The 24,973-nt window shown below is 39.1% G+C and overlaps 1 protein-coding gene across 21 annotated transcripts in view; it reads left to right on the top strand.

Moving 5' to 3' along the window:
* Nucleotides 1-697: 697 nt before the first annotated feature.
* MARCHF7 (membrane associated ring-CH-type finger 7) overlaps nucleotides 698-24,973 on the top strand; it is a 47,811-nt gene continuing 23,535 nt past the window's right edge. For 8 of the 21 annotated variants that reach the window (XR_009732448.1, XM_061396209.1, XM_061396268.1 and 5 more), the window contains exons 1-2: nucleotides 722-861; nucleotides 17,039-17,203. Coding sequence is in view for 18 of the 21 variants with exons in the window: in XM_061396209.1 (XP_061252193.1) it covers nucleotides 17,051-17,203 (153 nt within the window). In the remaining 3 variants the exon portion in view is untranslated. The other 13 variants (XR_009732452.1, XR_009732463.1, XM_061396329.1 and 10 more) reach the window with 5 other exon arrangements.

The raw sequence follows: 24,973 nt of genomic DNA, 5'->3' as shown, positions 1-24,973 counted from the left end.
ACAATTTTCCTCCCTCTTTCTAAGTGGATGCATTTTTACCGCAAAATCTGTAGCTACACTACCAAAGATTAGTGCCACAATTTTAAAAGACATGACTGGAGAAATACACTACTACCAACACTGAACTACCACAAGGAACGAATGGTCTGGGACGAATCGGCTCCGACCCTTAAAGAAGAGGGCTCGCTGCCATCACAGAGGGTGAACAGGGAATGGGAGGAGGGGAGGTCGGAAAGGCAGTGTTTGATTCAAGTCAATAAACATTCACTGCGCCACTCACCCAGCGCAAAAGGAAAAAAAAAAAAAAGATGGGCGGTATTTCAAGCAGTGGGCCCTGCAGGTTTGCCAAAGGGGCCAATATCCTGTGGCGCGGACTCGGGCGCTGGGCAGCAGCAGGGCTTCTGAGCCCTTCACCAGCCAGGCGAGGGCGGCCAACCAGGGCCGGGCCTCTAGTGCCCCGCTCCCAATGCCCGCAAACTCGCCGGCCCAGTCGCCAGCCCGCCGGCCGATCAGCCGCAGCCGCTTACCGGTGGCGCCTCGCTGCCTCCCCGGGGGCAGCCCTTCAACGGTTGCCGCAGTCAGAGCACCACCCCGCGGTGGGGTACGTCGAGCCCGCCCGCAGCTCTCTGATCCGCGTAGCTCCACCAATCTCGCGAGAACTCGGCGGAGTCCGCGAAGTCGCGGAGAGGAGAAGGGAGGGGCATTTAACGGTGGAGGCTGGTTCTGCGCCGGATCCGGGAGCTGGGCGGACGCCATTGTGCTTCGTGGTCTGCTGTTCTGCTTCAGGTAGAGGCCTAGAACTCCGAGGAGGAAGGCGGCGGTGTGATCGCTGGGAGCGGGACAAACCCTGTTCAGTGCCAGGTCAGGGGCAGGGGTAATAAACTGCGGACCTCGGGTTTCTGGCTCTCGGGGAGGTGGTTCCAATCGAGGCCGCGGGTGGGGGAGGGGAGGAAACGAAGTGCTGGGCTGGGGACACCGAGGCCCCTTCCTTCCTTTCAATAGCCAGGTGCAGGCGCTTGATCCGGGACCGCGGGTGATAAGGCGAGCCGGGCGCAGGCCTTCTTTGCCGGTGGCCTTTCGTCCCGTGGTGGGGTTTGTGACGGGTGGCGGGGGCAGGCCGTGCGTCTTCCTTGTGGACGTGTGGCGGCCTAGGGGAAGGGGTTTGAGCCCTGATTTTGGCCTTTGGCAGCCTTCTCTTCGATCGGGGTACGGACGGTCCTCCGGAACCTCACGGGCAGGGAGTGTCACGAGTGAGGTATTTAATGATCGAAGTGTTAAAGGCGGGGAGATTTAGGGCTTTGCCAGACCAACTTCGAATTGAAGGAACCTTGCCAGCCCTTTATGTAAGGGTAAAGATTTGCTCGTTGATCATCCCTGGTCTTGAGTATCGTGATACTTTGGGATTTCTTTAGTATTGTAGTATACTGTGTGTTCTTCAGATAGAAATAGGTGGTGGTATGTTTAACAGCGTACCTGTTGGCATAAGAAGTAAAAGGCACAAGTAGTTGAATACAGTACTCCCTCATTTTAATGAAACTGCGTAGTAAAGATGAATGTGTACGCACACCAAAAATACTGTAACTCTGTTTTCCTACGAGCAGATGTAAATATGTAAGGAACATCTCTGTCTTGGTAATACTGATAAATTGATCACAACTGGTGTCGTTTGGCGCTATTAAGAGCAAAGTGCGAAGTGAAATTGCATTCCTAAGATTATTATTTTTTTTTATTTTGTAGGATGTTTTAGGTATTTTTCATTATTAAAGTAATTTTAAAATCTCCCTTTTTCTTGCGTTAATCTGTTTCTGTCTGGAACTAAGAGATGAAGTTAAATATGAATTTTAAATTTGAAAATCAAACGCTATACCGTTGTTTAAAAGGCACATACTGTAACTAGTTTTGTTTTTTTTTTCCGTGAAATAAAATTGTATTTCAGAAATGGGGTCAGTATTTCATTCACAGCTCTACAGCATTTGTGAAACAGCAGTGACACAGGAGGCATTAGGGATCGACATATGGGTTTGAGTCTTGATTTCGCCGGAATTATTTAACCTTCCTAGAGTTGAAGTGAGGATTAAATTAGATTTAGCAGTGTGTGTAGCAGTCAACACGCTGGGGGACATACTTGCAGAGTGAACTTTTGATAAATGTAAACAATTGGAATTCATACCAAAGTCCAGTTCATATTCATGCATTTTTCAAATTTTACTGTCCCTGCAATATGTTCCTCATAGGGTACTGAATGCTTCTCACGCTCATAATAATTATATTTATAAAAGTTCTTACTTTAGATAAGAACTTTTTACAACTTTTTCTATGCCCTAAATCATACCACAGATGTAATGTCAGCATGGTTGGTAAGTATAGTTCTGCGTCTTTTTTTTCGAAGCTGCATGGTGGGTCAGAGGTCTGGAATAAGGATGGTTAAAGATTCCTTTCTTAAGTATAGGTAATTTCTGTTTCTACCACATTGGCAAGAGAGCTTAATATTCCCAGATAAAGCACAAAGATTCCCTGTATAGGTACACACATATGTTCTATGTGAAGATGTAAGATAATCAGCTTGAATATAAAAAGACATCCATAGCTCCAATTTTTAACCAGCTACATATCCATTTCACACAACTCTTCATCTGATATATGTTCAAGAATTGCCCACTTAATTTCAGGAAAATAATTTTAAGTAGTGCAAAACTATCAAAAAATGTAAAACAATTTTTGATAGTTTGTTGTATTTTAGTTACTAGATTCTAGATTAGGGCTTTACATTACAAGAAGCTTGACACCGCGTCTGCCTTGCACAACTCACAGTTTAATCATCAGACTAATGTATGAAGAAATGAAGTCGCTCCGTCATGTCCAACTCTTTGCGACTCCATGGACTCTGCCAGGAGTCTGCCAGGCTCCTCTGTCTATGGGATTTTCCAGGCAAGAATACTAGAGTAGGTTGCCATTTCCTTCTCCAGGGGATCTTCCCGACCCAGGGATCAAACTCTGGTCTGGTCTCCCGCATTGCAGGCAGATTCTTTATTGTCTGAGCCATTACAAATAATTATACATTTAGACTAATGTGTAAACAGTTACTATTATCTTAATGTAAGTATTGATACATTCTCCTATTGTAGGAGCACTGAGGACAGGTGTTTAATTCGGGGGAAATTTTTATAGGAAGTATTACTTGAACTGAGATGTGAAGGATGGTTAAAAGTTTGATAAGGAACCTGTAAGTCATGGTATCATGGTTTGTTTAGGAATGTACAGTTTGTTCCCCATAGCTGAAACAGTTGAGTGGAAGGTTAGAGTATGATGGGAAAAGACCTGTACTGTTTTAGAAGGTCAGTGCTCTATGCTTTTGGGATTAAAGAGCTCTTGTGTCCCTAAGCCAAATAAGGAATGACTTTAAATTATGTTTCTTGATACATCCTTCTGTTACTACAAATAATTGTGTTAGTAATAAAGAACAGTGGGAAATGGATAAGTGAAATGTATAACCTTGTAGCAAACCTCATTTTTAACCAACAAATTAAATTTAACTAGTGAACCTTTTAGCTGTTTAGTAACTGAGTCAAAAACTGATCACATTAGTATAATTACAATTTAAAATGAGTAAAGATTTTGAGTTCTTACTAAGATCTACTTGAATTCGATGAATCAGGATTATAGGGAAATAGTTTATTTTCTCATAGTTGTAATTTTACAAAAATTCTATTTTTAATACATTTGATAATCATAAGATGAAGCCGAAGAGGGAGGGCAGGGTAAAGTTATAATTTGAGAGTTGGCTGGGTTACTTTTCATGGTCTTAATTTTTAACTTTTCTTTGGTCTGAACTCCTGATGTCAAAGCTGGTTTTTCTTGTTCTCAAAAGTATTTCTCTGGCTCTACTGGTTAGACTAGATAAGTCAAACGCCTGGTTTTGAAATTACCTACTGGTATACACCCTGGGATTTCTTTGGAAGGAATGATGCTAAAGCTGAAACTCCAGTACTTGGCCACCTCATGCGAAGAGTTGACTCATTGGAAAAGACTGATGCTGGGAGGGATTGTGGGCAGGAGGAGAAGGGGACGACAGAGGATGAGATGGCTGGATGGCATCACTGACTTGATGGACGTGAGTCTGGGTGAACTCCGGGAGTTGGTGATGAACAGGGAGGCCTGGCGTGCTGCAATTCATGGGGTCACAAAGAGTCCGACACGACTGAGTGACTAAACTGAACTGAACTGATACACCCTTTAGTCAACAGCTTTAAGAAGAGAAATCTTGAACCTTCAAAACTAGTTTTCATCTCTGTTATGATCATCTCACTTTAGTGTTACGTTTGCTGGTTTCAGAATACTTCTAAAATAGTTTCCAGTTACTCAATGAAGGTTGAAACTTGACAAAGATTAAATACACTTCAAAGGAGGACAGATTATTTCAAAGTATTCTAACGTAGACCTAACATTTTCTCATGAAGATGTTGAAGTTTTTCCAGTTATTTTTTTAGACTTCGGTGTATCTGTGTGTGTGAAATACCTGTCAGCTGAAAATCAAGAGGGATTTTTTTAAAGACCCCAAAACTTCTGTGATTTCATAGTGTTTTCCTTGTGACTACCCCTAGATTTTATGTCTCCATGTTCACTAATATCAATAGAATGCTAGGATTTCCCATTAAGAAAAAAATTTTACTCGGAAGCAGATGTTTTAAACAAAGACTATACCGTGTAGAGGTTTTTAACTGTGTTTATATTTCTGGGAGACTGTTGGCTGTTGAAATACATTGGTATTTTCTGTAATAACTCTGATCTTCATGCCAGGAATTCATTGCAGAGTACTGTTGTGCTTTTGGTAATTCAATGACTGTAACTCCCCTGGATTTTAAGAAAAAGTCTAAGTTAGACCCTGAAACGATTAGATTTTTCATGAGACTAGGTGCGTGATGATAATTGTAGAAAAAGGAATAAGTAAGCTTTGCTCTATTGTTACATAACACACCACCTCAGAACCCTCTGGATTAAAACTAGTGTTTACAGTCTTATTACAGTTCTTTGTGCCTGTTGGGTAGTTCTGTTGGTTTTGCCTGGATTCACTCATGCAAGATTTTTAAGGCTAGCAGGTCCAAGATGGCAGGCGTCCCTCACACTTCAGGCACTTGGTGTTGGTTAACGTTTAGGCTTTGCTCACTGTGGTCTTTTATGGCATGAGGATTCCAAAACAGCATTTGAGGGGAGTGAAAAGGGGAGCTATAAGACTTCTTATAACCTTGGAAATCATACAGTGTCACATTACTTTCTGGTGGCTCAGACGGTGGAGAATCTGCCTGCAGTACTGGAGACATGGGCCCCATCCCTGGGTGTGGAAGATCCCCTGGAGAAGAGAATGGCTACCCACTCCAGTATTCTTGCCTGGAGAATTCCGTGGACAGAGTAGCCTTCAGGGCTATTGTCCATGGGGTTGCAAAGAATCAGTCACGGATGAATGACTAATACTTTCTTAGTCACAATAAATTTCACAAGGTAGCCCACATTCAAGGGGTGGGGAAATAGATTCCATCCTCTCCCCAGGCAGATCAGCACCATTAGTGCGAAGGGCCATGGGTATTTTGTAACCATACTTTTTAATTTACCACAAGTGGCTTAGAATATTTTATTGAGAACAGACATTCTTAAAGATATCATGACTGGGATTTGTTTTAAAATAGAGGATGGTGAAATAGTCAAATGTTGATAATTGTTGAAGACCATTGTTTGGCATGTGGAGGTTTATTATTGTCTTGATTTTTGTGCATGTTTGAAATTTTCTCATAGTGAAAATAAAATTTTTAAGGCATACTCAGATAATCTAAACTCCATTTTGCAAAGTGATTCTGACCTTATTTCCCATTTATTATTTACCAGAATTTGCTACTTCTTTTGTGGTGTATAGATACTAAGAGGTATAAACCAGCAGTGCTGCAATTTAGAAAGGAAATATTTTTAGGAGTTCTTCATAGATTTTATTGTAATGTAAGATAAAAAATATCTTTTCATCTGCCAGTAACTGTTTCCCTTAATTATCAAAGTTAGAGTAAAAACATTTTGAAAAAGTTAAAGGAAAACCCACCCAGACATAAAGTAAAATGTTAATAATATCTATTTTTCCCCCAATTTTGTATGCATTTGCTTAATATAAGTAAGGTACATAAGTTATCTTTACAATGATTATCCTCCAGTACCAAAATCTGAATGACTTTAAAAAATCTTTCTACTATGTGTTAAAGACAAATTTCAAATAATGGAAAAGCTAAAGTAATGCCTGTTCAGTCACTCAGTCATGTCTGAGTCTTTGCGACCCCATGGACCACAGCCAGCCAGGCTCCTCTCTCCATGGGATTTTCCTGGCAAGAATACTGGAGTGGGTTGCCATTTCCTCCTCGAGGGGATCTTCCTGAGCCAGGAATCAAACCTGCATCTCCTGCATTCATGCAGATTCTTTACCACTGAGCCCCTGGGGAGGCCCGAAGTAATGCCTACTAAAGCTGTTTATATGAAAATTTTTTACCACCTGATGGTATTGCTTAATACTAGCTATTATTTACTAACTATATACGGTGTGCCAGTAAAGCTCATGATACATCTGTAAAATTAGTACTATTGTTATTCCCATTTTGTAGGTGAAAAAAATAAAGCATTAGTGATATTAAGCCCGGAGTCACACCAAGTAAGGGACAGACTTCAAAGCTCATGGTCTCAAATGTTGTACTTACAAGTAGAAATTGGTGCATATGCTGAAAATTGGGCAGCACTTAGTTTATCTTGCTTTTATCCTGTTTACTGTTTTGAAAAAATTGCCTTTATTAATATATACATTTAAAGTAAAGGGAATGTCTTAGGTATAGGCTATTAGTATGAATGGGGTTGGGGCCTTTTTGATAGTCTCGTCATTTGGTTTATGATTACTATGTGACTCATGACATGTTGAACAAGACTATTTTAAGAAGGGAACACAGTGATCTATAGAGTAATGGGAAAGGGTACATGTTATTTGAGAGATTCCTTTACAAGCAGAATCACCTATTAAATCAATTCAGCCACTTTCTCTTCAAATTTTTTGTGCTCTAGTTCTTTCCTTCTGTAAGTACAGTAGACTTTCTTACTCTTTGCTCAGTTTCTCTTAAACCCTCTCCTGTATTTGCCATCATCTGTTTTTCCATCCTTCATTCTGGATAGTTTTCCTCTAGCCTGTTTCCCAGTTCTCTGGTTTTCTTAGTTTTGCCTAGGCTACTGATAAATGCATCAATTTCCCAGTTTGCTAACGTTAGAGCCATTTCTTCATCTGGTTCTGTTGATTGATATCTCTTGATGATGAACTTTTTTTCCATGTTTTTTTTTTTTAATTTTATTTTACTTTTTAACTTTACAATATTGTATTGGTTTTGCCATATATCAACATGAATCTGCCACAGGTATACACGTGTTCCCCATCCTGAACCTTCCTCCATCCTCCCTCCTTTTCCTTGTTTTTTTAAACTTACTTTTAATTGGAGGATAATTGTTTTACAGTGTTGTATTGGTTCCTTGTAGTTTTGTGTCTTAAAATTTTTGATTGATGGTGAAATGTTACAAATTAAAGAACAGTGGAGACTGAGGTCATAATTTTTATGCCTGGATATGGACATATCTTGTCAGACTGTTAATGTGGTAGATTGAGTTGGTCTGTAGTGGAGCTGGGTTTGAACGTTCAGAGTATTCTTTGACTGCTTCTGCATGGTGCTCAGTGTGAAGCTGGAATGCTGGAGGGTTTATTTCAGTATTCTTTCACTAACCTCAACTTCTATAGGCCCTGCATATCTGCACTACAGAGAGGCCTACAACTCGAAGGCTGTTGTAACTCCCTAAACAGTAAACTGCTATACCTTCTTAGATACTTGGAGGAAAGTCAATAGGAAAGGAGGTGTTCTTAGTTTTTTGCATTCTTCTTGAGTTTAGGCAGGCTCTAAGTGCCTGAATCTTAGAGGTGGGGAGGTCCCAAGATTTATCTCCTTTTCCCAGACCCCTGTCACCTCCTCTCCACCAGGGTGAACTGGAAAGAAAGAAAGAAAGAAAGTGAAGTCGCTCAGTCATGTCTGACTCTTTGCCACCCCATGGACTGTAGCCTACCATGCTCCTCAGTTCGTCCGTGGAATTTTCCAGGCAAGAGTACTGGAGTGGGTTGCCATTTCCTTCTCCAGGGGGATCTTCCTAACCCAGGGATGGAACCCCGGTCTCCCGCATTATTTTAAGATGGTAGTTCTCTGGTGACTCAGCAGTAAAGAATCCGCCTTGCTAATGCGGAGATGCAGGTTCCATCCCTGGGTTGGGAAAATCCCGTACAGAAGGAAATGACATCCCACTCAGATATTCTTGCCTGGGAAATCCCATGGATGGAGGAGCCTGGCAGGCTGCAATCCATGGGATGGCAAAAGAGTTGGACATTGTGACTTAACGACAGCAATTTGAAAATTAAGTGGAAAAGGTGGGGTAGAATTCTGGTTACTGGGGTAAAGAATTTAGACTTAATTTTTAAGGTAGTAGAGAACAGTTGAAAATCTGATTGGGGAGTGTTGTCATTACTAGTAAGATTAAAGAGAAATGAGAAAATGTGTGGATTAATGACAGATTCCCTTTAAACAAGGCCTATTGTGCTATTATTAGAGACAAACGTTGGTATACTTAGAGTAGGTCTCATTCATGTAAAGTCTTGCTGAAAAACATTGTAAAAATTTAGTTTAAATTTGTATTTTAGTATAAGTTGTGTGATAAGTTTTCAGTTGCATTTAGCATGTGACTGAGATCTTGTTAACTTGCAGGTAACTTTGGGCACACAATTTTGCATGTTGGACAATGACAGAATTCTTTGAGGCTTTTTACCTAGTCTAAAGTTTATTTCCATAGACTAGAGTTGAATTGTACTGTTTATAGGTAGGAGAAAGTGTTTTTTGGGTCTAAAATTCCTTTATAGAAATCAGCCACTAAAAACATGAACTTGTTTTTAAAGAGCTCTACAGAGGTTTCCTATGAAACCCAGCTGAATGAAATTACCTATTTAAAATACTGTCAATTTTTTTTTTAGTAGTAGTTAAGTCACAGGTTTATGAGATGACAGACTACATAAATTTTGGAGTTGGTATAAATATTTGTTATCCACTACTGTTCCTTGTGCCAGTTACTCTTAAAATGCCTGAAAGTAAGGGAACACTTAAAAGTCACATTAAGACTAGTTGGGTAAACTAGCAGTTAAATACCAACTTAAGAGAATCTTACAAGTTGAAAAGTTCAATACAGTAAAAATCTCAAATATTGATCATAAGATTTTTGTGACTTTGTGGTTTATTACTTTCTTTCTGCATTTGAAATTGAAGCAAGTTCTGAAGAATGAAAAATAGGACCTCTTGGAGCAGTCAGTGCCTCATCTTACTCAGAGATAGATGTGTTGATAAGGAACATGAGCACCCAAGTCCAGTTGATCCAGATGCCTAGGATATGAGTGCGACTCAGAGTAAAAATCGAAGTGTATTAATGACCGAAGCTTCATAGCAGTGAGTGCTAAATACAGATTGAGTGGCAAGACATGGCAGACAGGCACATATCGCTTCTGCTCAAGCTCGTGCTCCACTATGCTATCTGACTTGACTTATACAAGTTCACATTCTAAAGTATTAATGATTTTCAGATGTCAACAGTGGAGCTTTTAATGAAACACAGGGCCTCATGTGTTTGCGTAAGTGGTCATATATTTGTAAAATCAGCCCTGCTGATGTTTTTATCTTATCACCAGAAAGAAAAAGACCTCAACTATCCAACTCTAGAATCAAACTGAAAGAAATATATATTTAAAGAAACCGCATAGTGACAAGGGCTTTGGAGGTGGCACTGGTGGTAAAGAACCTGCTTGCAGATGCAGGAGATGTAAGAGATACAGGTTCTATCCCTGAGTCAGAAAGATTCCCTGGAGGAGGGCATGGCAACCCACTCGAGTATTCTTTCCTGGAGAATCCCATGGACAGAGGAGCCTTGTGGGCTACAGACCGTAGGGTTGCAAAGAGACACAACTTAGCATGCACGGGTAATGACAGAAGGAAAGTAAGAGGCCATTATATTTGGTTAAAAGCCTTGAGCTTCAGGATACTTTTTTCCAGCTTGATTGGCTTATACTCTTTCTGTTAGAGCATTTATAGCTATTTTAAGTTACATCGTTATTTATGTAGTTTGTTCTCTCCTAGACCACAGCTTCTTTATAGTCATTATCTCACTAGGTTCAGTGTTGTCCCCTCTCTCCATCCCTTTGTTTAGTATTAATTAATGTGCTTAGGACGTGTAAGCATGTGAAAAACTACTTGAATGAATGAATGAACGAACTTGAGAAGATCCCTCGTAGTACCTTGTAAGTGGTCTGATAGAAGTTTTTCAAGGACTGCACATTTTATTTTTTACTATTTTTTGTGCTTTTGACCTACAACTTACACAACCAAATTATATAAGTTTTCTGGTAACACCTACATTGTCAAAATTCAATCAATTTATGTAGACGAGGTTCCAAAAATAGTTTGTGCAGTATAAATTACAGGTCTCGGAGGACTCTGCCTCTTTGCCTTCTCCCAAGAGCTTTGTTTTTAGAGATTTCCTACTAGGTTAGTTTCATTCTGCAAGTAAGTATGCAGGTAAGAATTAAGTATAGACACAGTCAAAGTAAACCACGATAAGTATGATTAAGAAGCATTGTTGTTAAAGAACCAACTGTAGGCCTGTATCTTTTTAAAAACATATTTCCTGTTTAAAATCCTCAACAAATACAGTCCCTTGTTTAATATTTTTATAGTCTTCTTGATAAAATAACAAATCTGCTACTTGTTAAATCTTTCATGGGCTTTTGTGTGTCACTATTTAACTATTAGTATTCTTTCTACTATTGTATGCCTTCTTTAAATGTCCGATGCATAATTCACTTTTTAAATACAAATATTTATATGGATATATAAAGAGTTTATAAAAAGCTGAAGGTAGGAAAGATTTACGTTAGGTGACTGTATGCTTTATCATTCAAACCAGGCCACTTTTGAGAGACAACACAAGTACTATTAATAATTGCCCAGGGATAATGAGCACAAATTAGGACTTTTCTTGCCATAAACTGAAACTGGTCTCAGCAAACCAGGAAATACGGTCATCCTGCTTAAAAGAAAAACAGCAATCCTTTGCCTCACCCTTTACCTCTTTCCCAGTCCACTTTCCGTAGGCAGCTATCCTTAACTTTTAGCTGTTATAGGAATTACCTTCATATTTCTAAATGATGTGTTCATGATTTTTCAGTGCATTTTATATATATATACATGTGTGTGTATACATACACACACAAGAGTGCTCAGTCATGTCCCACTCTGCGATCCCATGGTCTGTAGCCCACCAGGCTTCTCTGTTCATGGGATTTTCCTGGTTAGAATACTGGAGTGTTGTCATTTCCTCTGCAGGGAATCTTCCCGATCCAGGGATCAAACCAGCATCTCCTGTGTCTGCTGCATTGCAGGCAGATTCTTTACCACTGAGACATCAAAGAACCCTGTCTCCTAGGTTCTGTGTCTGGTTCTTTAATTCTTTACATGCTGGTTTTCCTAGGACCTGCTTTTCATTTAACTAACTTCCTGTAGTTTTGTCATTTGATTGTTTTTAAAAATCTTTCATGTCTGAATATTATTTTCTCCACCTCATATTTAGTTTCTAGATTGGGGTTCAGTGCAAATTTTTTTTTTCTCAGTACTACAGGCATTGCTTTATTGTCCTCAGAGTTTTTAAAGTTGTAATTAAGAAGCCATTCTGATTTCTTTTGTATTTGACCCGTTTTTCCATTCTTGTAAATTATTGTATCTTTATTTCTGGTGTTCTGAAATTTCAAGGTGATAAATGGTGCTTAGTGTTGGTCTTCATTCTTTGATCCTGCCAGCTACACTTGACCGCTTTCAATGTGGAGATATATGTCCTTCAGTTGTAGAAAAATTTTTTCAATTTTTTGGTAATCTATTCCATTTTCTTTTTTCTCTCTCTATAACCATACTTACAGTCAAATGATCAGTAACTCCCCTGGACAATTCTGTTTTTTGAGTTACATTTTCCACTTCTGGGAGGTGTCCTGAGTTTACTCCCAACTCTTCTGTTGGATTTATTTCAGTGTATCACATATCTTTTTTTTAAGTGTATAGTTTTTTTTTTTAAGCATATAGCATTTTGAATTTCCATAAGCTGTTCGTTATACTGGTTGCTTTCTGAAGCCTCCATTACTTTATAATGAATGTCTTTTGCTCCTTTTGAGAATAGTAACTTATTAGCTTCTTTCCCCAGATTTCCTCTGAGTTCCTTTTTTGTTGTTGTTTACTTTGGTCTTTCTGTTTGGATACACAGTGATCCTTGGTGTTTGTCTATTAGAGGGAAGCACTAAAAAAGGTGATTAGAAATTCATGGTTACTAGTGGATTTCACTTTGGGTAGGATGGTAAAATGACAAGCTAGCTTTGTAATTGAAAGCATTCCAAATAGCAGTATCCAGAAGTGTCTAGTATTTTTGTTTGGTTTTCTGACAGCACTGTAGAAACAGCATCAGAAAAGAGAGGTTTTGGGTCTCAACTTTGAGTATGTAGATTTTCTTTTATTCCTTATACTTAACCTTTGCAGAGTTGGTTGTATATTGAGGGAGGGGTTGGTGGTTTACAAGGAAGTTCCTTATTCTCCAAAGAATAAATACCCTATTTTTTGAAAGAATGGAGCTGTGGGAAGAACTGGAGGTTTTACTACTTCAAGTACAGATTTTAATTCAGCAACTCCATGCATTATCCCTTTATTGTGGTATCTTGTATCTCCAAATCATGATTCTTTCTAGGATGCTACAGCTTACTGCTCTGCTTCCAGTTCCTACCTTTCTGTAAAAATGCTTAGGAAATATTATCCTCTCCTGAATTATTCTACCTCTCCTCCAACTTTTTTTGATTTTCCAAATTACATTGAAATCTCTTGCCTTTTATGATCCTTTTCCCTATTCTTTTCATAGTTAAAGCCTTTGGATTCATCAACTGTCACTTTACAGGGGTTTTGGGAAAAGGGACCAAATAGGTAAATAAAAAGATAACCTTCTCATGTTTAACTGGGACTTCAAAACTGATCTTTTCTGATAAGCTATCTTTGATTTAATCATGTTCCAAAGTATAGCTTTTCTCTGGTTCCTCAACTAGATATTCTTAGATGAATAATTCTAATCGATACTGGGCTTGTGTTTTTATCTTTTTCATGTTTGTGGTATATCTCCTACTGTAGTATAGCCCTTTCGTTTTGTTGATGTCTTAGCTCTCTTTATCCTCTTTCCCATCATTGGTTGATACCGTGTTTTTGACAGATAGTTTTTAGTAGTAGCTTTTAAGGTAGAGCCATATGATTGATCTAAAACTTAGTTGATAAGTTAATGAATTGAATTAGGTATTTTGAACTTAAATGCTTAAATCTGAATGTTTTAAAACAGCAGATGTTACTATTTAGGCTGCGTGTCAGGGAAGTCAAGCACATTGATTTCAGTCCACTGCCAGAAAAATAAGAAAATGATTTTTGACCTTGAAAGTGGTAACTGGGACAAGTTGAAGACATTATTGTGATTTCTTTTTACTGTTACTTTCTTCTGCCCTTCTCATTTTACTCTCATGGCTGGTGTCATCTCAGTTGTTCACAGACTGTGCGTTGTAAATGTTTTTCCAAGAAAAACTTTGCAAGTTTTTTTTGTTTTGTTTTTACTTCATAAAATGGTTTTCATAGTTGCACTTACTTGTAATAGCCTAAAACTGGAAACAATCCAGTGTTCACCCAGAGAAGAAAAGACAAATAAATTGGGTGTATTGATACAGTGGAATGCTACATAAACCACAGAATGAATTAACCTCACAAATATAGTGTTAAGCAAATGAAGCCAGACAGAAAAAGAGTAAATGTTGTAAGAATCCATTTATATCAGTTCAGTTCAGTTGGTCAGTCGTGTCCGACTCTTTGCAACGCTATGGACTGCAGCACGCCAGGCTTCCCTGTCCGTCACCAGCTCTCAGAGCTTGCTCAAACTTATGTCCATTGAGTCGGTGATGCCATCCAACCATTTCATCCTTTGTTGTCCCTTTCTCTTCCTGCTCTCAATCTTTCCCAGCATCAGGGTCTTTTTAAGGAGTCCATTCTTCCCATCAGGTGGCCAAAGTATTGGAATTTCAGCTTTAGCATCAGTCTTTCCAATGAATATTCAGGACTGATTTCCTTTAGGATTGACTGGTTTATCTCTTTGCGGTCCAAGGAACCCTCAAGAGTCCTCTCCAACACAACAGTTCAAAAGCATCAAGTTTTTGGCACTCAGCTTTCTTTATAGTCCAACTCTCACATCCATACATGACTACTGAAAAAACCGTAGCTTTGACTAAATGGACCTTGGTTTGCAGAATAATGTCTCTGCTTTTTAATATACTGTCTAGGTTGGTTATACTTTTCTTCCAAGGAGCAAGTGTCTTTTAATTTCATGGCTGCAGTCACCATCTGCAGTGATTTTGGAGCCCCCAAAAATAAAGTCTCACTGTTTCAATTGTTTCCACATCAATTTGCCATGAAGTGATGTGGCCAGATGCCATGATCTTAGTTTTCTGAATGTTGAGTTTAAAGCCAACTTTTTCACTCTCCTCTTTCACTTTTCATCAAGAGGCTCTTTAGTTCTTCTTCCACTTTCTGCCATAAGGGTGGTGTCATCTGCGTATCTGAGATTACTGGTATTTCTCCTTGCAATCTTGATTCCAGCTTGCGCTTCTTCCAGCCTAGCGTTTCTCATGATGTACTCTGCATATAAGTTAAATAAGTAGGGTGACAGTTCGTCAAGACAATAAGCCTTGCCTTGACGTACTCCTTTCCTGATTTGGAACCAGTCTGTTTTTCCATGTCCAGTTCTAACTGTTGCTTCTTGACCTACATACATATTTCTCAGGAGGCAGGTCAGGTGATCTGGTATTCCCATCTCTTTAAGAATTTTTCACAGTTTGTTGTGATCCACACAGTCAAACGCTTTGGCATAGTCAACAAAGCAGAAATAGATGTTTTTCTGGAGCTCTCTTGCTTTTTCGATGATCCAGCAAATGTTGGCAAATAAAATGTAACTAATGGTGACCCTTGGCATGTGTTGAGGAATGTTTAGCCTGGAAAACTTAGAAATTTTTCTCACTTTTGAGAAGGGGAGGCAGGAAAACAAATTATAGCATGTAGTATGATGTGTTAATAAAAGTATGTGCAAAGTAGAAGCACGCTTGATCTTGTTTTAAGGCTCTGCTCAGTAATTGAATGGGGACTATATAGACTTTGCAAGCATGTACAAAGTCCTGTGAGAGCATACTGTGTTAAGGAGTGTAAAAATACTACAGTATAGCTAATGCTTACAGTATGAGTATTGAATGCTAATCTCACATGCTAGTAAAGTAATCCTCGAAATTCTCCAAGCCAGGCTTCAGCAATACTTGAACCGTGAACTTCCAGATGTTCAAGCTGGTTTTAGAAAAGGCAGGGGAACCAGAGATCAATTTGCCAACATCTGCTGGATCATCAAAAAAGCAGGAGAGTTCCAGAAAAACATCTACTTTATTGACTATGTCAAAGCCTTTGACTGTGTAGATCACAATAAACTGTGGAAAATTCCGAAAGACATGGGAATACCAGACCACCTGACCTGCCTCTTGAGAAACCTGTATGCAGGTCAGGAAGCAAGAATTAGAACTGGACGTGGAACAACGGACTGGTTCCAAATAGGAAAAGGAGTATGTCAAGGCTGTATATTGTCACCCTGCTTATTTATCTTACATGCAGAGTACATCATGAGAAACGCTGGGCTGGAGGAAGCACAAGCTGGAATCAAGATTGCAAGAAGAAATATCAATAACCTCAGATATGCAGATGACACCACCCTCATGGTAGAAAGTGAAGAAGAACTAAAGAACCTCTTGATGAAAGTGAAAGAGGAGAGTGAAAAAGTTGGCTTAAAGCTCAACATTCAGAAAACTAAGATCATGGCATGCGGTCCCATCACTTCATGGCAAATAGATGGGGAAATAGTGGCTGACTTTATTTTTTTGAGCTCCAAAATCACTGCAGATGGTGATTGCAGCCATGAAATTAAAAGACACTCCTTGGAAGGAAAGTTATGACCAGCCTAGATAGCATATTAAAAAGCAGAGACATTACTTTGTCAACAAAGGTTCATCTAGTCAAGGCTATGGTGTTTCCAGTGGTCATGTATGGATGTGAGAGTTGGACTGTGAAGAAAGCTGATCGCCGAAGAATTGATGCTTTTGAACTGTGGTATTGGAGAAGACTCTTGAGAGTCCCTTGGACTGCAAGGAGATCCAACCAGTCCATCCTAAAGGAGATCAGTCCTGGGTGTTCATTGGAAGGACTGATGTTGAAGCTGAAACTCCAATACTTTGGCCACCTGATGCAAAGAGCTGACTCATTTGGGAAGACTCTGATGCTGGGAAAGATCGAGGGCAGGAGGAAAAGGGGACAACAGAGAATGAGATTGTTGTATGGCATCACTGACTCAATGGACCTGAGTTTGGGTGGACTCCGGGAGTTGGTGACGGACAGGGAGGCCTGGCGTGCTGCCATTCATGGGGTCGCAGAGAGTCGAGCACGACTGAGCAACTGAACTGAACTGAACTGAACAGAAATAGCAAGAGTCAGAGGCTCATTCCTGTGGTATTTTATGTAGAGATAAAATTGAGTAAGGAAAGAGTTGAAGATTTGGAAAGAATAAATGGAGGTTTTGCATCACCAGTTTTATCATGTTTGTTTCATTTTATGTACAGTGGGAACCTTTGATCAACTTCAGACCTCTCTGCCTTGTAGAAGGAGAGGATGATAGTCTCACAGTTTACCATACCAGATTTAGTTAATTTGCATGGTTAATTCTTGATTTTGAACTGATCTTTTAGAGAGGATTAAGAATCAAAGGTTTGAGTGTTTTCCCAAAGCAAGTAATCAAAATCTGCATTTCACAGGAAACCTTAAGAATGGAGTCTAAACCTTCAAGGATTCCAAGAAGAATTTCTGTTCAACCTGCTAGCTCTTTAAGTGCTAGGTTGATGTCTGGAAGCAGAGGAAGTGGTTTAAATGATACCTATCACTCAAGGGACTCTTCCTTTCGACTGGATTCAGAATATCAGGTAACATCTTAATTTGAAATATGTGTACATACAGTCTCATTTTCAAAGTCCTTGGAGCCATATTATTTTCTGGATTTCAGAAAAGTAGTAGAGTGTGTTTTTAACACCTCAGCTGGATCTGAGGCATCCTGTAATCAAAACATTAATATATTTCTGCACACTGATGGACTGTATCACATTAAGTAGCAAAAACTTGATGTTTTTCAAACTTTATGGACTTCGGAATTTTTTATAAAGAATTGTGATCATATGTAAATGTTCATCCTTTCCAAAGACTTGCAAACCTATTAACTTAAAAACATTTAAGTATCAATTTAAATTAATAGGCTTTTCTTTGATGAAGATACATCACTAACATTCTTTTATATGAATTACGGGGTTTTTACGGTTAGAAATGAGTTGACTGATTCATAATTTACATAAAGTGACGTAAGTTCCTTTTATGTAGCTAATTTTCATTAAGACTAATAGCGTTTTTTTTAAAAAGTAGCTTATTAGTGTTGTAACAATGGTTGTAGTCTAAAATGGTATAAATCTCGAGTCATGGATTGTAGGTTTAATTCAGTTTATCTTGCCTATCATATTTAAGTTTATTGCATTATTGACTGAAAACCTGATTGGGTCACATATGATTTGCAAAAGTCTTGGTAACAGACTCTAAAGAGAATCCTTTAGTGGAAATGTTTATTTATGTCTTAATATTTATATATCGTGCAATATACTCTATTAACAAGTCACTTAGAAGCATTTCTGCATAGTAATAAGCATTTTATACAAATCAAATAAGGTAATTTCTCTAAAATGCCCATATCTACTGCCAGCTTGCTAATGTTGTATGCACTGTTTATTTAGACTTATTTTAAATGTTGTTTTGACAATGTATTTGTTTTACTCTGTAACTAGGCAAGAGTATTCTTGCCAGAATCACATGTTTTTCATTCTGCTGGAAATGTAGGTTAAATGGTTGTGACTCTTTTTTTTAATATTTATTTATTTGGTTGTGTCAGGTCTTAGTTGTGGCATGCAGGATGTTTGTTGAATCATTTGGGATCTTGTGGCGCACAGATTCTCTAGGTATGGTAAAGGAGCTCAGTAGTTGTGGCTGGTGGGCTTAGTTGCTCCACAGCATGTGGGATCTTTGTTCCCTGACCAGGGATTGAACTCACATCCCCTGCATTGCAAGGTGGATTCTTAACCACTGGACCACTGGGGAAGTCCCTCATTGTGACTTATTAAGAGCACAGAATTTGTTTTTTTTTAATATAGTCTTGAAATTTTGTCTGCTGATCTATGTCCGGTTTTTCATGATGAGTGAGGAACACAGACTGTAAAACAAGACTAACAGTCTTGAATACATTTAGAAAATTTATTGACATCCCTTTAAAATACTATTTCCAGAGTTTTCAGCTTGTTCCTAACTAATGTCATAGATTATTCCGAAAGTCTAAACTTTGACTGTGGAAGTTAAACAAATGCAAACATTTTTTTAAAAAGTAAATGTTTTATTGACTCAATAAGATTAATCAGTTTTGTAAATTTTGGAGTTTTCCTTTATGTTTTTCAGTTATTTAAGTGGCTTTTGGTCTTTTTTCCCCCAGTGGGTTACAGGAACGTTTCCAGATTGCTTTGCTGTTTTAGTTTTTATTTAGAAACTGAAATTCCTGTGTTCTGAGTAAAGTAGTTTTCTGTTTCCTCTTATGTGAAATGATAATAAGGGTGGTTTTCTCATACAATTACTGTTTTAATTGGAAGAAGTACTAGGTGTAAAGCACTTAGAACAACAGTGCCTGGAACCTAGTAAGAGTTCAAATGTTAACTGGTTATAATGATTGTTATTGCTGCTGTTACCATTTCCTGACTTTGCCATTGGTTTAAATGGATGATAAATACCTTTAGGGGACAATATAATATCAGATTATTATCACATGATTTTTCAACAAGATATGTATTTAATGAATGAGAGACCTTTGACTATCAAAGGGAACATTTTTGGTTATTTGTTGGTATTTTCTGTCTCAAAACTGTCTGCAACATAACACTCCCCTTCTTTACTGCACTTAGTGAACCTGAAGCTTCAGAAAGGAGGGTCAGGTGATGGCATACTAGATCATTTATGTTATGGATCGAATGATGTGAAAATACCTTATTTGTACAGTGTTTGACATTTTGCAGAACATTTTTCATTTTTAATCTTAAATACACAAGGACAGATGCTTGTGTCATTTCATAAATAAAGATCTGAAATCTGGATAAATATGTGGTTTCTACCAGCCACACAATTAGTATACAGTGTGCCTGAGCTGAAGAATCTAAGACTTGTGGGTGGCATTGTGTCTTTGGGAAATGTAGATTCTAAGTTCCGAACAATTGATTTTCTAAATATCTTTTGGTTCTTGTCCATTTTTAAGCTGGGCTGTCTCTGTTATTAACCTTACTGATATTTCTGCTACTCCATGTTTAAATTTTTGTTACAATTTGAATGGTGCAAAACTATGATCATCTTATGTCTTTGGTAACAGTAAGTAGAATTTTGTATGTTTTGGGTAAGAAAATTTAATTTATATGATGGTTAAAATTGAAAATTCGGGAGTATTCTGTGAATATGTAATTACTTTTATTTTTTTCTGTAATTTAAGCAACCTCTAATCCCACTTTTTGCTTTGTGGAGAGATTGCTTTTTTAATATGAAATAATAAAAGAGGCTTTTTATGGAAGTTCTAGGTTTTTATATCGTTTTCTAATTTATATATTAACTGTTACAAAGCTTGGTACAATGGCATATTTTGCATAGTATATATTTTCAACAGTTAAAATAACCAATTGTCATTAACCTTTTTCTTTTTTTGTTTCTTTTGATTTATCTGGTACACAGTTTCCAAGGAAATACATACATACATAAGCACACACAATCAGATAAGAAAATGAAAAGTTTTAAATGCAATCAGGAAAATACAGATAAAATACTGAGAGTGGGTCAGAGTTAACTGGTAGATTTGTAAGCCCTTGCAGTATTCTAAAGTTAATCTACCCTTATGGCAGAAAGTGAAGAGGAACTAAAAAGCCTCTTGATGAAAGTGAAAGAGGAGAGTGAAAAAGTAGGAAAACGAAGATCATGGCATCTGGTCCCATCACTTCATGGGAAATAGATGGGGAAACAGTGGAAACAGTGTCAGACTTTGTTTTTTGGGGCTCCAAAATCACTGCAGATGGTGATTGCAGCCATGAAATTAAAAGACGCTTACTCCTTGGAAGGAAAGTTATGACCAACCTAGATAGCATATTCAAAAGCAGAGACATTACTTTGCCAACTAAGGTCCGTCTAGTCAAGGATATGGTTTTTCCAGTAGTCATGTATGGATGTGAGACTTGGACTCTGAAGAAAGCTGAGGGCTGAAGAATTGATGCTTTTGAACTGTGGTATTGGAGAAGACTCTTGAGAGTCCCTTGGACTGCAAGGAGATCCAACCAGTCCATCCTAAAGGAGATCAGTCCTGGGTGTTCTTTGGAAGGACTGATGCTAAAGCTGAAACTCCAGTACTTTGGCCACCTTATGCGAAGAGTTGACTCATTGGAAAAGACTCTGATGCTGGGAGGGATTGGGGGCAGGAGGAGAAGGGGACAACAGAGGATGAGATGGCTGGATGGCATCACTGACTCGATGGACGTGAGTTTGAGTGAACTCCGAGAGTTGGTGATGGACAGGGAGGCCTGGCGTGCTGCAATTCATGACGTCGCAAAGAGTTGGACATGACTGAGCGACTGAACTGAACTGAAAGTTAATCTTGGGCCCTTGTTTGGGTGTCAGGGAGATCACAAGGAAACACAATCAAATCTATAAAGTGTTTTGTTCATATGGAAAAGGAAGCAATGCTTGGCAGTTTAGTCTAAAAGGGGGAATGGTGAGTGATAGAGAAGACTGTATAAAGAAGAGGTCAGAGTTTTTAGTTGTTGCTTATGATACGGAAAATTTTCAAGGAAGGAACTGTTAGTCATCTCAGATAAGGTATTGATTCATGGAAATAAGGAACCAAGGGAGAGCATTTTATTCTGGACTTGTACTTTCATTACTGTGCATTACATTATTTCTCATGATTAAGCATTGTCTGGTAGATAACATTCATTAAATAATAGTTTTATTGAGATATAAATCAGATAGCATATGACTTGCCCATTTAAAGTGTACAACTCCGTGATTTTTAGTGTATTCACAGATATTTTCTCCCATTCTGTAAGTTGTCTTTTCATGCGCTTCATCCACTTTTTAATTTCATATGAATGTTCTTAGTCTCTTGAGATAATGATTGCAAAAAAGTTAATTGGACATAACAGATTAAAAACTTTAGTGAGTCAATAAATGCCATATTCCATGAAAAGATGGGCTCAATAAAGGACAGAAATGGTATGGACCTAACAGAAGCAGAAGGTATTAAGAAGAGGTGGCAAGAATACACAGAGGAACTGTACAAAAAAGATCTTTGTGACCCAGATGATCACAATAGGGTGATCATTCACCTAGAGCCAGACATCCTGGAATGTAAAGTCAAGTGGGCCTTAGGAAGCACCACTACAAACAAAGCTAGTGAAGGTGATCGCATTCCAGTTGAGCTATTTCGATTCCTAAAAGATGATGCTGTGAAAGTGCTGCACTCAATATGCCGGCAAATTTGGAAAACTCAGCAATGGCCACAGGACTGGAAAAGGTCAGTTTTCATTCCAATCCCAAAGAAAGGCAATGCCAGAGAATGCTCAAACTACCGCACAATTGCACTCATCTCACACGCTAGTAAGTAATGCTCAAAATTCTCCAAGCCAGGCTTCAGCAATACATGAACCGTGAACTTCCAGATGTTCAAGCTGGTTTTAGGAAAGGCAGGAGAACCAGAGATCAAATTGCCAGCATCCGCTGGATCATCAAAGAAACGAGAGTTCCAGAAAAACGTCTTTACTGACTATGTCAAAGCCTTTGACTGTGTAGATCACATAAACTGGAAAATTCTGAAAGACATGGGAATACCAGAACACCTGAGCTGCCTCTTGAGAAATTTGTATGCAGGTCAGGAAGCAAGAATTAGAACTGGACATGGAACAACAGACTGGTTCCAGATAGGTAAAGGAGTACGTCAAGGCTGTATATTGTCACCCTGCTTATTTATCTTATATGCAGAGTACATCATGAGAGATGCTGGGCTGGAGGAAGCACAAGCTGGAATCAAGATTGCCGGGAGAAATATCAATAACCTCAGATATGCAGATGACACCACCCTTATGGCAGAAAGTGAAGAGGAACTAAAAAGCCTCTTGATGGAAGTGAAAGAGGAGAGTGAAAAAGTTGGCTTAAAGCTCAGCATTCAGAAAACTAAGATCATGGCATGCGGTCCCATCACTTCATGGCAAACAGATGGTTAAACAGTGGCTGACTTTATTTTTTTGAGCTCCAAAATCACTGCAGATGGTGACCGCAGCCATGAAATTAAAAGACGCTTACTCCTTGGAAGGAAAGTTATGACCAACCGAGATAGCATATTCAAAAGCAGAGACATTACTTTGCCAACAAAGGTCCATCTAGTCAAGGCTATGATAGTTTTTCCAGTAGTCATGTATGGATGTGAGAGTTGGACTGTGAAGAAGGCTGAGTGCCAAAGAATTGATGCTTTTGTACTGTGGTGTTGGAGAAGACTCTTGAGAGTCCCTTGGACTGCAAGGAGATCCAACCAGTCCATTCCAAAGGAGATCAGTCCTGGGTGTTCATTGGAAGGACTGATGCTGAAGCTGAAACTCCAATACTTTGGCCACCTGATGCGAAGAGCTGACTCATTTGGAAAGACCCTCATGCTGGGAAAGATTGAGGGCAGGAGGAGAAGGGGACGACAGAGAATGAGATTGTTGTATGGCATCACTGACTCAATGGACCTGAGTTTTGGTGGACTCTAGGAGTTGGTGATGGACTGGGAGGCCTGGTTGCTGCGGTTCATGGGGTTGCAAAGAGTTGGACGTGACTGAACTGAACTGAAATGCCATATATCCGTTTGCTTAGTCGCTCAGCTCTGTCTTTGTGAAATCGTTGTATACCTCAGCCCACCAGGCTCCTTGGCCCATGGGGATTCTCCAGGCAAGAATGCTGCACTGGGTTGCCATGTCCTCTTCCAGGGCATCTTCCCAACCCAGGGATTGGACCCAGCTCTCCCGCATTGCAGGCAGATTCTTTACTGTCTGAGCCACCAGGAAAACCCTAGAGTACTGGACTGGGTAGCCTATCCCTTTTCCAGGGGACCTTCCTGACCCAGGAATCTAACCGGGTTCTGCATTGCATAGATTCTTTACCAGCTGAGCTACTAGGGAAGCCCATAGCAATGCCATGAAGAGTGTGAAAAGACAACTTACAAAATGGGAGAAGTTATTTGTGAAGCCTATGCCATATGACAAGGAACTTGTAACCAGACTATATAAAGAACCTTTAGGTTGTAACAAAGAAAACAACTCAGTTTAAAATGAGCAGAGCAACTAAACAGACATTTTTCAGAAGATGTATAAATGGCCAATGAACCACATGAATAGATGCTCAACATCATTACCCATTAAGAAATGCAAATGTACACTCTTAATGAGACACCACTTCATACCCACTAGAATGGCTAAAATAAAACAAGTGAGACAGTACTAAGAGTTGACAGCGTTGTAGAGAAATTTGGACCTTCAGCTATTTGTAAAGCCTCCGCAGACAACCACTTTGCCTTGCATTTCATTTCCTTTGGGATTGTTTTGGTCACTGCCTCCTGTACACTGTTAAAACCTCTGTACGTAGTTCTTCAGGCCCTCTGTCTACCAGATATAATCCCTGAATCTGTTCCTCACCTCTGCTGTATAATAAGGGATTTGACTTAGATCATATCTGAATGGGCTTGGCCTAGTGGTTTTCCATACTCTATTTAAGGAGCTAATGATCTGAGCCAGTCTGTTCTAAGTCTTGTTTTTGCTACTGTACAAGAACTTCTCCATCTTTGACCACAAAGAATATAATCAGTCTGATTTTGATATTGACCATTTGATGATGTCCATGTATAGAATTGTCTCTTGTGTTATCAGCAAAGGGTGTTTGCTGTGCCCAGTGTGTTCATGTTTTAGGAGCGTATAAAATGCCCATTTAAAAAGATTGGGGATGAGGTTAGGTGCTACTTGCTATTTTAGATTTACGGGTCAGAAATAGAAGTTCTTTCTAAATTTTAAATTAAAACTTGAAAAGTATTTTTGATCTTTGAAATTCAAAGGTCTTAAAACCATTGGCCTGCAGGATTAAGTCCCTGATAGATGATGGTGGCTCATAACATGGTTTTATTTTGAAATATTTAATGAATTTCATCTCACGTGCTATTCAGTTCATTGATTGGGTCTCTGTGGATGACTTATCCCACTCCAGTACTCTTGCCTGGAAAATCCCATGGATGGAGGAGCCTGGTAGGCTGCAGTCCATGGGGTTGCTAAGAGTTGAACATGACTGAGCGACTTCACTTTCATGCATAGGAGAAGGAAATAGCAACCCACTCCAGTGTTATTTTCTTTTTTTTTCACTCCAGTGTTCTTGCCTAGAGAATCCCAGGGACGGGGGAGCCTGGTGGGCTGCCGTCTATGGGGTCACACAGAGTCAGACACGACTGAAGCGACTTAGCAGCAGCAGTAATGTTGTTTGACTTCCTGAGAATGGGCATAAGATCCAGATGTGTTTTTGGTTCCTTGAAAATATTATTCTTACAGAAGAGTACTCACACTTAATGC

This window comes from Bos javanicus, chromosome 2 (assembly GCF_032452875.1).
Source record: "Bos javanicus breed banteng chromosome 2, ARS-OSU_banteng_1.0, whole genome shotgun sequence".
NCBI lineage: Eukaryota > Metazoa > Chordata > Mammalia > Artiodactyla > Bovidae > Bos > Bos javanicus.
The sequence above is the reverse complement of the archived record's forward strand: the minus strand, read 5'-3'. Positions and strand labels throughout refer to the sequence as shown.